The 13,918-nt window shown below is 40.7% G+C and overlaps 1 protein-coding gene across 1 annotated transcript in view; it reads left to right on the forward strand.

Moving 5' to 3' along the window:
- The window catches only part of IKKbeta (inhibitor of nuclear factor kappa B kinase subunit beta), a 209,273-nt gene that overhangs the window by 66,831 nt on the left and 128,524 nt on the right, over positions 1-13,918 (forward strand). The window contains exons 5-7 of the mRNA XM_080282673.1: positions 1,654-1,868; positions 2,040-2,156; positions 10,900-11,035. Of these exons, the coding sequence (XP_080138799.1) occupies positions 1,654-1,868; positions 2,040-2,156; positions 10,900-11,035 (468 nt within the window). The remainder of the gene's footprint in view (positions 1-1,653; positions 1,869-2,039; positions 2,157-10,899; positions 11,036-13,918) is intronic.

The following is a 13,918-nucleotide window of genomic DNA, read 5'->3' on the forward strand; positions in this document are numbered from 1 at the left end:
AAGAAGTGTGTGGTAATCATAGGGGCATTTGTCTTCTTAGTATAATAGGAAAAGTGTATGGTAGGATACTTATTGACAGAGTTAGAGAAAGAACAGAGAAATTAGTTGGAGAAGAACAGGGAGGCTTTAGGAAGGGAAGAGGTTGTGTAGATCAGATATTCATTCTTAGATCTTTAGTAGAAAAGTTTCTAGAGAAGGGAAAGAAGTTGTATGCGGCTTTCATGGATTTGGAGAAAGCATATGACAGGGTGGATAGACAAGGATTGTGGAAAGTGTTAAGAATATATGGAGTAGATGGGAAGTTGTTGAATGCTGTGAAGAGTATGTACGATGGTGCGAAGGCTGCAGTGCGTGTGGATGGTGAACTAAGTGAATTTTTCTCTTTGAAAGTTGGTTTGAAACAGGGATGTGTCATGTCTCGAGGGTTGTTCAATCTGTACATGGATGGGGTAATAAAAGAGGTACAAGGTAGGGTAGTGGATGTTGGAGTGGCCCTGGTGAGAGAGGATAGTGTTTGGAAACTCCAAGTACTGTTGTTTCCAGATGATACTGTGTTGTTGAGTGAAGACGAAGGGGAGCTGCAAGGCTTGGTGGATGAGTTTGAGAGAGTGTGTAAGAAACGGAATCTAAAGGTGAATGTAGGGAAGAGTAAAGTGATGGTCTTTGAGAGAGGTGAAGTTAGTGAATGTACAGTGAGGTTGGATTGTGAGGAATTGGAAAATGTGAGTACGTTTAAGTACTTGGGTAGTGTGATGAGTAAGGATGGAGGTTTGGAGGGTGAAGTGCTTGAAAGGGTACAGCAGGGAAGAAAGGTTGTTGATTCTTTGAAAGCAGTGATAAGAAACAGGGAAGTGAGCATGGAAGTGAAAAAGTTACCACATGGCTGTATTGTGATACCAGCTCTAACGTACGGAAGTGAAGCTTGGACATTGTTGGAAGGACACAAGTCAAGAGTGAGAGCAGTGGAAATGAGTTATTTAAGAGGAGCCTGTGGAGTCACGTGGAGAGACAGGCTGACGAATGAAGATATAAAGGAGCATTGTGGTGTGGATGTGGATGTGATAGGAAGCGTTATGAGGAACACACTGAGGTGGTTTGGCCATGTGGAGAGGATTGAGGGTGAAAGACTGGTGAAGAGAGTGTATGTGAGTGAGGTGGAGGGGGGAAGAGGGAGGGGGAGGCCGAGGATGAGATGGAGGGATGGGGTGGAGAGGTATATGAGAGAGGGGGGTGTGAGTTGGGAGCAGGGCAGTGAAATGGCGGGGGACAGGGCGACTTGGAGGCGATTTGTTTGTGGCCACCCCAAACGGGATTGAGGCGTCTGGCAATAGGTAGAAGAAAGAGATCAATATATATACATGTGCTATATGTTTTCAAAGTATTACAGGAGTTGGTGGATAAATATTGAGGTACAGTGAGTCCTTGAGTAAGTTAACCTTTTCTTTTTAAGTCCACAATAAATTACAGAAAATTTCCCTTTGACATCCCTTACTATTTCTATGCTGGTTTGCCAGTTCTCCCAATTTAGATTACCAATTATAGGGAATAAGATGTGATATTTTGCATCACATCCCCAGCTTACAATAAGGACTGACAGTAATGTTATTGAAAAGTTGATGGCAGATTGCTTCATTAACAATGCATTTCCCCCAGACCGTATACAAGCTGATTGACCTGGGTTACGCTAAGGAACTAGACCAAGGGAGTGTGTGTACCTCTTTTGTGGGCACCTTGCAGTATCTAGCACCAGAGCTCTTCCTCAGCAAACGCTACACATGCACCGTTGATTACTGGAGCCTTGGACTGGTCACCCATGAGATTGTCACAGGAGTCAGGCCTTTCTTACCTAATATGACCCCTGTAGAGTGGTTAGTGTCATGAGCACTGATGGAACAGTGCACTACTCTTTTAACAGTATGTTAATATCTTCTCTGAAATATTTATATTGTTATGGTTGTGAAGTAAGTCAATACTGCATTCTTTTCTGTGTAGTACTAGATGCAATATGTAGTCCACATCTGAGATATGTTTGTGTACAGGATGAAGAGAGTGCGGACCAAGCAGTCTCACCATGTGTGTGTTTATGAGAACAGGAATGGAGAAGTGCAGTTCTCATCACATATGTTTCCAGAGTCACACATATCAGCACCATTCAGGTATTGTTCGACATCGTTTCGTATATAAAGGCTCCAACATACTTGTGTGCGTCAGCCTTGGTCGCCTAATGGCAGCTCTTCATGCAGCTCATTCTCTGGCAGCCTCCCTTCTAGTCCCCTTTCCCTAAGGTGACTTTTTCCCTGGTCTTTTCTGTCTGCCTCACATGCAACCCCACCCTCAAAGTTCATCCTTCTCACCTTTCTGCACCCAGTTGTCATCCCCCATCGCCTCCATGTGTCTAAGCTAAGCCATCTCAATCAACCTCCCCTGTCACAACATCAGTACACTACAGTCCCATCCTTCCTCTCAACTCATCCATCATTAACCTAGACCCCCCCCACCCCCCCGCTGCCTCGCATTCAAGGATGCACTGCACATCCACCTAATCATTGTCATCTCTATATGTTTAAGCCTATGAATATCTCTTTCCTTTACTGCCCAGGTCTCACCACCATACAGCATTACACTCCTAACACCTGCCACATACAAAGATCCCTTAGCACTCTCTGTTTCAGGAGAGGCAACAGCTCCCTAAACTTCTTCCAACCATTCCTCATTCTAGCCACAGAGCTAGCTCCAGTCCCACCTCCAGCACATAACATGTCCTCCAAGTGATAGAACTCTTCCACATACTCAAGAGTAAGATCAATCCTTTCTCGCCAGACAGTCTTCACATGCTGTCCTCGACACACCACACACATGAAATCAGCATTATCTCACAGTCTACCTCTGATACCACATCTCTGATGCACCCACTTATGACAAACACTGCACAAGATGGAATTACTTCCCACACCCATGGGGCATACTGAACATGGCCACTTCCCCTCTTATTTGACAGTACCACCACCATCCTTGGATATCATCACCTTTGTTTGATCAGCATTTACTTTCAACCCATTGTGTCCTGTACCATCTCTCCACTTCCTGATTCTTGCCTCTGCCTCCATTTCACTGTCTGCAGTCAACACCAAATCATCGGTATACAACATCTCCCATGGGAGTCCATATCTGAAGTTACATGAGAGGGCTTCAAGCTCCATGATAAGCAGTTAAGGACTCGAGAGTGACCCCTGATGCACACCACCATTCACGGAAAACTTATTGTTCAAATCTCCATTCACTCTCACCTTGTTGCAAACACCCACTTACACAGCCATAACCACTCTAACCAGTCACTCCTCGATCTCAAGCTTTCTCGTTGCCCACTTCACCACCTCCTTGGGGATGCTGTCAAAGGCCTTCACTCAGTCAACAAAAACAAAGTACAGATCCCTTTTCTTTCTTATTTATTATTCCCAAAGCTGTTAAGCAATGAATATGGCATCAGTGGTCCCTTTGCTTGGCGTAAACCCAAACTGCACCTCATTAGTATTAACACTTTCTCTAATCATACCTTCTAGGACATTCTCAATTACCTTTATTATCTGGCCCAAAAGTTTTTTGTCTCTATAGTTTCCGCTTTCTAAGGCATATGGCTGTATGCTTATACGTAGATGGAGAGGTCCTACATTGGTCCCTACTTTACATACTAAGGAAAGCACAAGTCCTCAGTTTTTGCATGGTATGCTAAGAGAGTATCAAAGGAAAGGGGGCAGTTGGTATCCCTGCATGACCAGTTGGTACGTTGGAAGTGCTATTCTTGTCCAGACAATGTCAGTCAACAATGAAACAAAATAATTTTCCGTATTTTTTTTTTTTATATATTAGTACTTGTTTGTACGTTTACTTTATATACTATTACAGGTATAGTAATAAAGTTTTCATTCAATACTTATATGTAAATATGTTAGTTAGCACTGGAGATAGGTTAGGTTAGGTTAGGATTAATTTGGTTGTTACCCTAAAATTGGTTATGGTAGCCTAAAGTAAGTTTAGATATAAGGTTGGGTTGAATTATGAAAATTTATGTTAGGTTTGGGTAAATGAGCACTGATAAAAGGCAGTTTTGCTGAAGAATGACGTTTTAAGATGGCGTTCGTCAGTCTTCGCACACAGGTTAGGATACGTTTGGTTAGGTTAGCATAAAATTGGTTAGGTTAGTCTAAAACAGGTTAGGTAAGGTTAGGATAAATAAGGTTGGGTTGTTATGAAAATTTAGGTTAGATTTGGCTAAGTGGGCACAGTTAAGGATGATTTCGTTCATATATGACACTCTAAGGTGGCGTCTATCTGTCTTCGTGCACCGCAAGATAGTGGCTGTATGTGAACAAACACCACTTTTTAAAGCACTTTTTACCACATTAAAAGAAACAAAAAACACTGAAACTTGAAAACACAATTCGAAAGTGCTTGAAGAATTCCATGAAGGGCTAAAGCAAGAAGAAAAAAAAAAAAAAGAAGCAAAATAAGGTGGTCCTATGTCTCCTTAATGATTACCAAGAATTATGAATAGGATGCTGCTGATAAATAATTAAAAATGGTTTTAGGAGAAAAAGAAAGATAGTTTGCTGTGCCTGAGAGTGAAACGCAAAGATGATCCGATGCTGCTACGACGCTTCGTAGTTTAGCCTATGAGCAAAGAACAGTACCTATCTCGTTATATATATTAACGTATATTATTACCTGTAACATTGACTGAATGTTCTATATTCAGTTAAATCATATGGGTAATGTATAAAAGTGGTTTACACACATCAGTTTTAGGATCTTGCCACTGTTATCTACTCAAAAAAAGAAAAAAAAAAAAAAAAAAAAAAAAAAAAAAAAGTGACTGCATGTCACCACTAGGGCAGAGATGGGCCCGAGCTTGACCTACTACTTGGTAAGGTACAGCCTGTGGGTTTTAATAACCAACAGTTTAGTAAGTTGAAATATTTTTTACTTAAATTATTTATATTATCGTATGTTTTCTGGAGGTACAGAGTTATTTTGTTATGAATAATTGAATATAGGGTTTGCAAAAGCCATAGCATGTCTCCCCTAAAAAAAATTTGGAACAACCCCTATAAACTGAGGGAAGCCTTTCCCTACTTAAACTTGTAGCATACTGTTTTGATATAGGGCCCTTAGGAAAGCCCCTGCATTAGCGTTAAGCATACAGCTGATAATCCTTCCCCTTGTACACATTAACAGTCACACTTTTCAGCCAGTCATCTGGGACAACTCACTCATATATAATCGTATTTATCAAATCAGTTACTGACCCCACTCCTTTATTTCCTGAGGCCTTCAGTATTTCAGCAGTCAACCCAGACACACCTGCCACCTTCCCTAACTGCATGCAGCCTATTTCCCTACTCACAGTAGCAACATCCATCAAAGGCCAGGGGCCATAAACTGGATCCACTGACACCAAACCTGCCCTGTGCCAGTCAAACTCCTTATTCAGTAACCATTTATGATGCTTTCTCTTGGCATCTTTAATATCCTCACTGTTCACCACTACCTTCCTTTCATCATTCTTGCCCACCTGTGATATTCCTGTTTTCCCATATCATCTGATTTGCCACCTTAAATATCTTATTCTTCATTTCAACACTATTTAGGTTATTCAGTAAAAGACTCTGAGACTCAAATTTTGGTCTTTATACCTCTTTCTAGCCATATGCTTGGCAGCCAAGTATTCCTCTCTGTTACCACCCATTTTCCATTCCCAGAAAAGCCTTCTTTTTTTCCATAACTACAGCTGCTACACCCTCATCCCATCAATGTTACTCTTTGTCAGCTAAGTATTCCTCTTTGTTACCAACCGTTTTCCATTCCTAAAAAGCCTTTTTTTCTCCTTAACTGCAGCTTCTGCACCCTAATCCCTCCACCATGTTACTTTATGTCTTAAGGTGCTCCTTTTCCATAGTCACACTGAATCAGCAATCACTAACTCTCGAGAAACTGTTCTTGAGGGCTCTGTACTGTTCATTAACACTTCTTTCAATAGCTCTCTGTTCAGTTACCACTCTAATCTCACCGTAGAAGGCATAACATACAGTTTGGTTTTTCAGTTTCTATATTTTCCTTCTAGGTGCATTGGTCCTCTTCTTCACCATCCGCTCTTTAAGCACCATGTTGCATATCAGTAATTTGTGTTGCTGCACACACTCTTTGCTCCCTGTATCTTTAACCCTCTCGTACACTAGGGCTTGGTAAAAAATCCAACCACTCATACTTTTAACGAAGGTTGCGTCCAAGTGAAATCTGACCACTTGCACTTTTTTGACTCAAGTTGCGTACAGCCATGTAGGTTACGGTATTTTTTCACCACAATTTTCAGTTGCATCACTCAGCTTTCTCCCACGTCCATATCCATAACTGTATTGATTCAAATTGCTACATGTTATAAATGAATGAATGATCTTTCTAGTGATGGAAAAAAAGATAAGAAAATAAATTACCTTATTTTATCGTTCACTCATTTACTCAATGCTGATTGCTCACAGATATATAAACATTTCGTTAGTGCATGTTGAAAGTCGTAGAGCACTCACCAAGCATTGACGAAGTGTTTATATACAGTATTTAAAAAACTGTTGTTGAATAAATGAGTGAATGAAAAAATATGGTGATTTATTTTTTCTTTTCTTTTTCCTTCTTTCATTCGGAAGATAATTTTTTCATTTATAACATGTAGTAATTTCATAACAATACAATTACTGATAACGGCAGGGGAATGAAATGGTTGGAAACATTTTACGACTTTGAGCCAGCCGCTCCTAGGGCAGCCAGGTGTGGTCAAAGACCATAAGATAGTTCTGTTCCGTACACTATAAAAATCTTTCGATTGAAGCTAAAAGTGTCATTATTTTTTTAAAATGAAAATAATCGCAAATAAATGCTCTACAACGTTCTTTCAACAAGCATTGACGAAATGTTTCTGTATCTGTTAGGAATCAGCGTTGAATAAATGAGTGAACGATAAAGTATGTCAATTTATTTTCTCTCTTCTTTTTTTTTTCTTTCATTAGGAAGATCACGTATTCATTTATAACATGTAGCAGTTTCATAACAAAACAGTTACAAATAAGTGCACGGGAGAAAGTTGAATGGAAACATTTTCTGATGTTGCTCACAACGCTGAGTGAGGGATGTGTGGCATGTAAGGTCTGGACCAGCCTCTGGGGGTCACAAAATACTCGAAAGCGGTTGGACGCAGGTTGTATCGAACGAGTTCGAGAGGGTTAACATCCCTCACTAACCTCTTGTCAACCTTCCTGACCCAGAAATAGTCTGTCTGGCTACTATTTCCCCCAGGCTCACGTGTAATTCATTTACTCCCTCTTCCTAAAAGTGCTTGTTGCACACAATCATTGCCTCCCCAAACTCGAGTGTCCTTTCCCCTTCCACATTCCTCATACCATACGTGCATCCCCCATATACCCCTTCATATCTTTGAACTGCTTCACCCACATGATCATTCAAGTCCCTTCCCAAAACTGCAGTCTCATTATCTCCCATACCACTTACTACATGTATCAGGTTGTCCTAGAATCTAACTTTTTCTCCATCATCCAAGCCAGCCTGTGGAGCATACACTGATATAAATGAAATTGCCAGCCTACCAAACAAAATTTTCAGTACCATAATCCTTATGTTCACCTTATTCCAACCATTTTTCCTTAATCAGCACACCCACACCATCATATCCATCTGCACTTCCCTGCCTAAATAGCTTATATCTACAATCCATCCTGGCAGTCACTCTGGCTGATCCACCCCCTGTCCCCAGCCTGCACACAGCCAACATCCACCCATCTCCTACTCATGTTCTTAGCTACTTCCCCCTCTGTACTCATCAAACTACCCACATTACAAGATGCCACTCTGATCCCCGTGGGTGATTTAGTTTCCTCAAGCTTATTCTTTTTCTCATTGTTATTTGTCATTTCAGTAAAATTAGGTTAGATGGAGATGATTATTAGCCTACAGTATTAGTACTGTAAGTACTTGTGTGAACATCTTAATTCTGGTACAGATTGATCCATGGGACTTCAGAGTTAGGAGACTTGACTGGAATGCTGCTGAAGACCAGTCATCAGGTCAGGTAAAGGCTGGCCCATGCAGGCATGGAAAATGTTACAGAATGTAAGGTATTAGGTTTGTCTGATTCAGAATGACAATAAGATTTAGATTGTGAGGTGTACTCTTGTTCACTAATAATGTGCGCAGTGCAGTCACCAAACCGTAAATGTTCTGGATTATGATAGCTTAGCAACAGGTGCTTACACTTTGAATGGGGACCGGGTATTACTATTGTCATTACTGTGTTACAGTAGCTGTTGTAGGGAGTGGAAGGTTGTTTACCGCCAACACTGGGAGATACAACCATGAGAGTAAAGTGTGTGTACCAGCTTTGTAACTAGCCACAGAATCATCACTCTTAGACACTTAATCACAGGTTGTTGTTTTTGTGAATCAGCCCAGTCTGTCTATCCAAGCAGACCCACCAACCACAGGCAAAGTAACATTTGCCGGTCAGTCTTCTAACATCAGAAACTTCACAAACGGCGTCCCCCAAGGATATGTTTTATCCCCTACACTCTTTAACCTATACATGCATGACGTACCCACACCCCACACACCACAGATACTCATAGCTTCCTATGCAGATGATATAACACTTGCATGTACGCACCAAAATGCAAACACAACTGCACACATCATTCAACCTTACCTCAACACACTACACGAATGGTTCACCACAAACAGGCTCAAAATAGCCCCAGTGAAATCTACAGTGACTCTTCTCACAAACTGGACAGCAGAACACAGTCACATCCCACACCTCACCATAAACAACACTCCACTACCACACACACACACACACACACACACACACACACAAAATCCTTGGTGTAATATACAATACATCAGTGTCATTTAAACAACACATCACAATCATTAAAAATAAAATAACACCAAGACTCAATGCTTTGAGGTCACTTGCCCATACAACATTCGGACACAACAAAGAAACCACCACCACAGTATACAAACACTGCATACGTTCAGTGATGAACTATGCAAGCCCTGCCTGGGCTTCTAACCTCACCAAAACACACTACAACACTCTACAGACCATACAGAACAAGGCCCTAAAAATAATCACAGGCCGCACAGCTACTACACCCACAGACCACCTACATCAAGAAACCAAAGTCCTCAAAGTCAAAGACCACCTAGACATGAGATGCACCCAGTTTCTTGCTGCAGCTTCCACAAACCCACAACATCCACTATAGTACGTGGCAGCACATCCACCCACACCAAGGAACATCAAAACAACACCCAGCACACGATACCATACACAAATACTGTCATCTCTCCCCCCTCACCCACCTCAGACCAGCTTCCAGAGGCATATCCACACTCAGATCATTCGCCGCTCCATTCAGTCACTTAAAGACAACACACAGCTGCATGCACGGCCTCCTGACATCCACCCTTCTGAATCCTATTTTCCTCGTGAGGACAGGGTCCACCTGGCCAGGCTGAGATGTAGGCACCATCCAGCCCTCTTAAGCTACCAGAAGAGGCTGGATGACTCCGTTGCTGATGCCTGTCCAGGATGCAGCACAGCACCCCATACTATTAAGCAGATTATGGAAGACTGCATTGCACACAATCACCTACTCCAACAACACAACATACACTGTTTGAGAGCTCTGTGGGAAAGCCCGGTCTCGGCCATGGCCTTCCTAAGGGACTCGAGGCTGTTCGGCCGGACTGCCTAGGGAACAACTACTACTACTACTACCACAGGCAAGCATCCGTCTCAGTAGGACTGTCCTGTGCAAAGAACAGATGTTCCCTTGTGGTTGGCAGTACCTTGCCGCAGCGAGGCATGGGGAAAGTGTGGAGGTATGATTCCTGGATGGATGCTGCATTTGCATGTCAGTCCGGTAAATGGGCACCAAAGTAGGCTGCACATCACCACATGATCTGATTATATGGGTGCCAGTTAACATTGTATATGGTTTCTTGGGTTGCAGGAAAACATTAGATTTGTCACTCATCACCTGAAGTAAAAGAAAAGTAATAAAAAGTGATAGGAAGGAAAGGGAAAAATAGGAAGAGAGGAGGGCAGACACTGAAATAGATTGATAAAAGTAAAGGATGTTAGTAGCATTGCATCAGATAAGTGGATGATGGTCGCTACCACCTACTACTATCAACTGTAGGCAAGTAGAATCAGACTACTACTATCAACTGTAGGCAAGTAGAATCAGACTACTACTATCAACTGTAGGCAAGTAGAATCAGATTCTAAGCTAAGACTTTCACATTGTTGCTGTATAAATCTATTACACATTTAGATTTCTTTTTACTGAACAGTTTTCAGCAACTGCACAGAAGTAATATGCAAGTTTTGGTGCATGTTTTAGCCCCAGTCCATAGACAGCTTCGCCTATACCTTGGTCAGTCTCAGTATGAGGCTTCTACAGAGGAAGAATTATGCCATTTGATTTTATTTGATTAAAGATACTGTAATTCTCGACCATTTTGTTGAATGATCACTTTCTGTGAAATACAAGATCATAGCAGTAATGTTCAACACAACATTGATAGGTATTTTTATCTATTGCACTGCGCAGTTGACCCTTGTGCGGTGAGGTGCAGTGAGGATCTGTCCCTTCTCCTCTTTGGGGCTAAGATGCGAATGAATGTGTTTGAATGGATGTGTAAATGGGGAGTGTGTTGTCCTGTCTCAGCTACCTCCCTTTCCTTGGGGGAAGCAGCCTAGGTATATAGATAGATAGATCTATTGATGGTAAATTGCAAGTTTTAGCAAGCACACCCTACTTGCAGAACTGCCCTGGAAGAGTGGCTTCGTGTTATGCTGGAATGGGAGCCAGCACAGCGTGGGCAGATCCAAACAGGGGAGGGTGAGGGAGGTAAACAAGTTGTAGCCTTCACCCTTATCAATGACATACTCAACAGGAAGGTTTGTCACAAAGTTTTTTTTTTTTTTTTTTTTTTTTTAGGTTCTTGAATATAATAAACAGTGCTAGCAGAGAAAGGTAGTATGTAGCCTGAAAATGGGAAATCCCTGTTTTATTCGTGTTTTCTTGATGCTGTTGTGGCAGTGGTTATTATTATTAACTGTATTAACTGTATAAGGATGGAAATAATCCTTTCCCATTGCATATGGTAAATTTTAGCCCAAATTTACATTTTACATGAGCAGGTGCATCAGCAGCACTTTTAGTCTTTTTGCCATATTTGAAATACAGGTATTCCTTGAGCTTTTGCAAGATTCTCTTTGTAGATTATTTGATGGGAAATGGTTGTTGTAACCCTTGCATCATCTTCAGTTGCTAACAGATATATAGATCCTATAGTTCTCCCATTCAGCCGGCTAAACTGCTCAGAATTTTTTCAAGTTTTCAGTCAATTAAAAAAGATTTTGCAAGGTATGTTAGAATTTAAAAACCACTCTAGGAAAGCTTATAAAACTCCATGTTTATTGAAACTAGAAACTTCTATTATTTTTGAGCAACAGTTTAGTGAAATTTTATGTAAAATATATATACTGGTGGTCCCTGACTTACGATCGGGTTATTCCCTAAGAAACTGGTCATAAGTGGAATTTTTTGTAAGTCAAAAATGCATTTAGTACACCTAACCAACTGAGCGTCATCGCTTAGCCAAACCTACCTTAAATGTGCTTAGAACACTTACATAAGCATACAGTTGGGCAAATCATTAACACAAAGCCTGTTTAAAATACAATGTTGAACATCTCGTGTTATTTATTGAATACTGTTCAGTACAGTACTGAGATCGTCGATTGTGAAAGTCCAAGTTCACCTGCGATGGTCATTATGGGCTGGTTCCTGGACAATTTCCCATCAGGACGACTCGTCGTCACAACAAAAACAGGACAAGTCGCTGCCAGACAATTCCATGTCAAAACATGGATGATTTAATCTCAAACTTTCATATTTACATATGTGTACCATGTTTAGGCTACCACTACTGAGGTGCCTGTGGAGAGTCTTGCAGCATAGAGCAAGCCGAGGAGAATAAAGATCGTTTTCCAATTCACATTTATTACATGTGACTAGTTTAGGGAAATCATATACCATCATTCATTCATTTATTCATTCATTCATCATTTAATCCAGTGTTGCCCCATGAGGGGCATAGGAGCCTGGGGCTAGGCAAGTTGGTCCTGATGCTTAAAATGAGAGTGACCAGCCTCACTCATCCCTGAGTCGCATTACATGAGCAATAAACCCCAACCATTCCTTGGATATAAACCTGCACTGGCTCAGTCTGATTGGAGTGCCTTAATTGCCCAATAAACCACCAGGTGCCATAATTTGGTTACTGTGCCCAGCATAATACACTAAATGGTTTCCTGGTGTACAGGAAACCATTTGGCTTGTTACTCAGTGTAGTCACCCATAGACAGAAGGAAGAGGAAAAAAGGAGGGAAAGAGAGACAGAAGAGGAAGGATAGAAAGAAGAAAGGAAGAGAGGAAAGGGCAGGCACCCGAGAGCAGCACCACATCGAGTGAGTGGATGGTGAGCGCCCCCACAGACCACTAATATCAGACCTATAAACCTTTAAAAATGCACATTATAGTTTATATCAAATGAGAAAATATTTACATAGGAATAACAAAAATGTTACCAAAGGGAGCTTGAAGCAATGAATACAACTAAGATGTAAAAATATTTTCGTAAGTATATCAGTTTCAGGGAATAAAAATGAGTGTTACTTATAGTAGGTGAGCCGGCAGCAATGATTGAAAATTGTGAACACAGTCAATCCTAAGGAATGGAATCATGAAGCTTCTAAATCATCAGTGGTCCAGTTCAAAGCAAAAGAACCAAGGAAAGAATCAATGAACTAAGTATCAGGAAGCTGTTTCATAACAACAAAACAGTAATCATAAGGTACACGTATATAGCTTTGTTGATGATTCATAGTTATTTAATGAAGGCTTAAGTTTGTGAATGTACAAAGACTCTAATATTCACAATTCCATTCTATCACTATTACAATGTAAAATACTGAAATTATCCATATTGTAAGTATGGCCCATATCGAAACAGTGGTACCTAATCTCTGACATAGTTGGGTTAGACAGTGACAAAGATGTTCTATGAGACAAGCCATTGTGTTTGGACACACAAATTTTGAGGTTCCTAATTGAACTCCCAATATATCTAGCTGTACAGCTAGAACAGGTGTATAAAGATACTGAGTTTGAACACAGTGGTATATTATCTTTATATCGAAAAATTTAACCTACAATGAAAGGGTTTACAAATGCAGATCTAAATGGGATATGAGGATAGACACAGTTCAGTATTTTCAGAAGCTAGTTTCTGGTATTATAACTGACATGGCCATAAATGGGAAACCTAATATACTGATGTCCTTAGCTGCAGTTGCTGCCTTCCTACAACCACAAAATATCTGGTTTAAGAATTCATTTACCATCCAAGGAAACAGCATAGGATAATAATAATTGGTGAAGAATTTCCTCAGGAAATTAATTTCATCATGAAAAGATTTCCAGGTTAAACAAAGTGCATAGCATTTATGAAGTAAATTTCTTGCTGAATACAGTTTTTATAAGTTGGATACAAACAATAGAAAATTCAGACCTAAACCAGTGAATGACTCCTTCCTGTAAACAGAAGTATCTAAACAATTTTCACAGTTAGTTACCCGAATATCTAAGAAAGGGAACAAGTTATTATTCTCAGTTTCAACAGTGAACTTAATGTTAGAATGCTTGGAATTCAGGTAGTCTAGAAACTTGACAGCATGATCAGATTCTTTGAACAATAAGAAGCAATAATCGACATA

The sequence above is a fragment of the Coenobita brevimanus genome, chromosome 94 (assembly GCF_032717465.1).
Source record: "Coenobita brevimanus isolate Jiangsu-jjx chromosome 94, ASM3271746v2, whole genome shotgun sequence".
Lineage (NCBI taxonomy): Eukaryota > Metazoa > Arthropoda > Malacostraca > Decapoda > Coenobitidae > Coenobita > Coenobita brevimanus.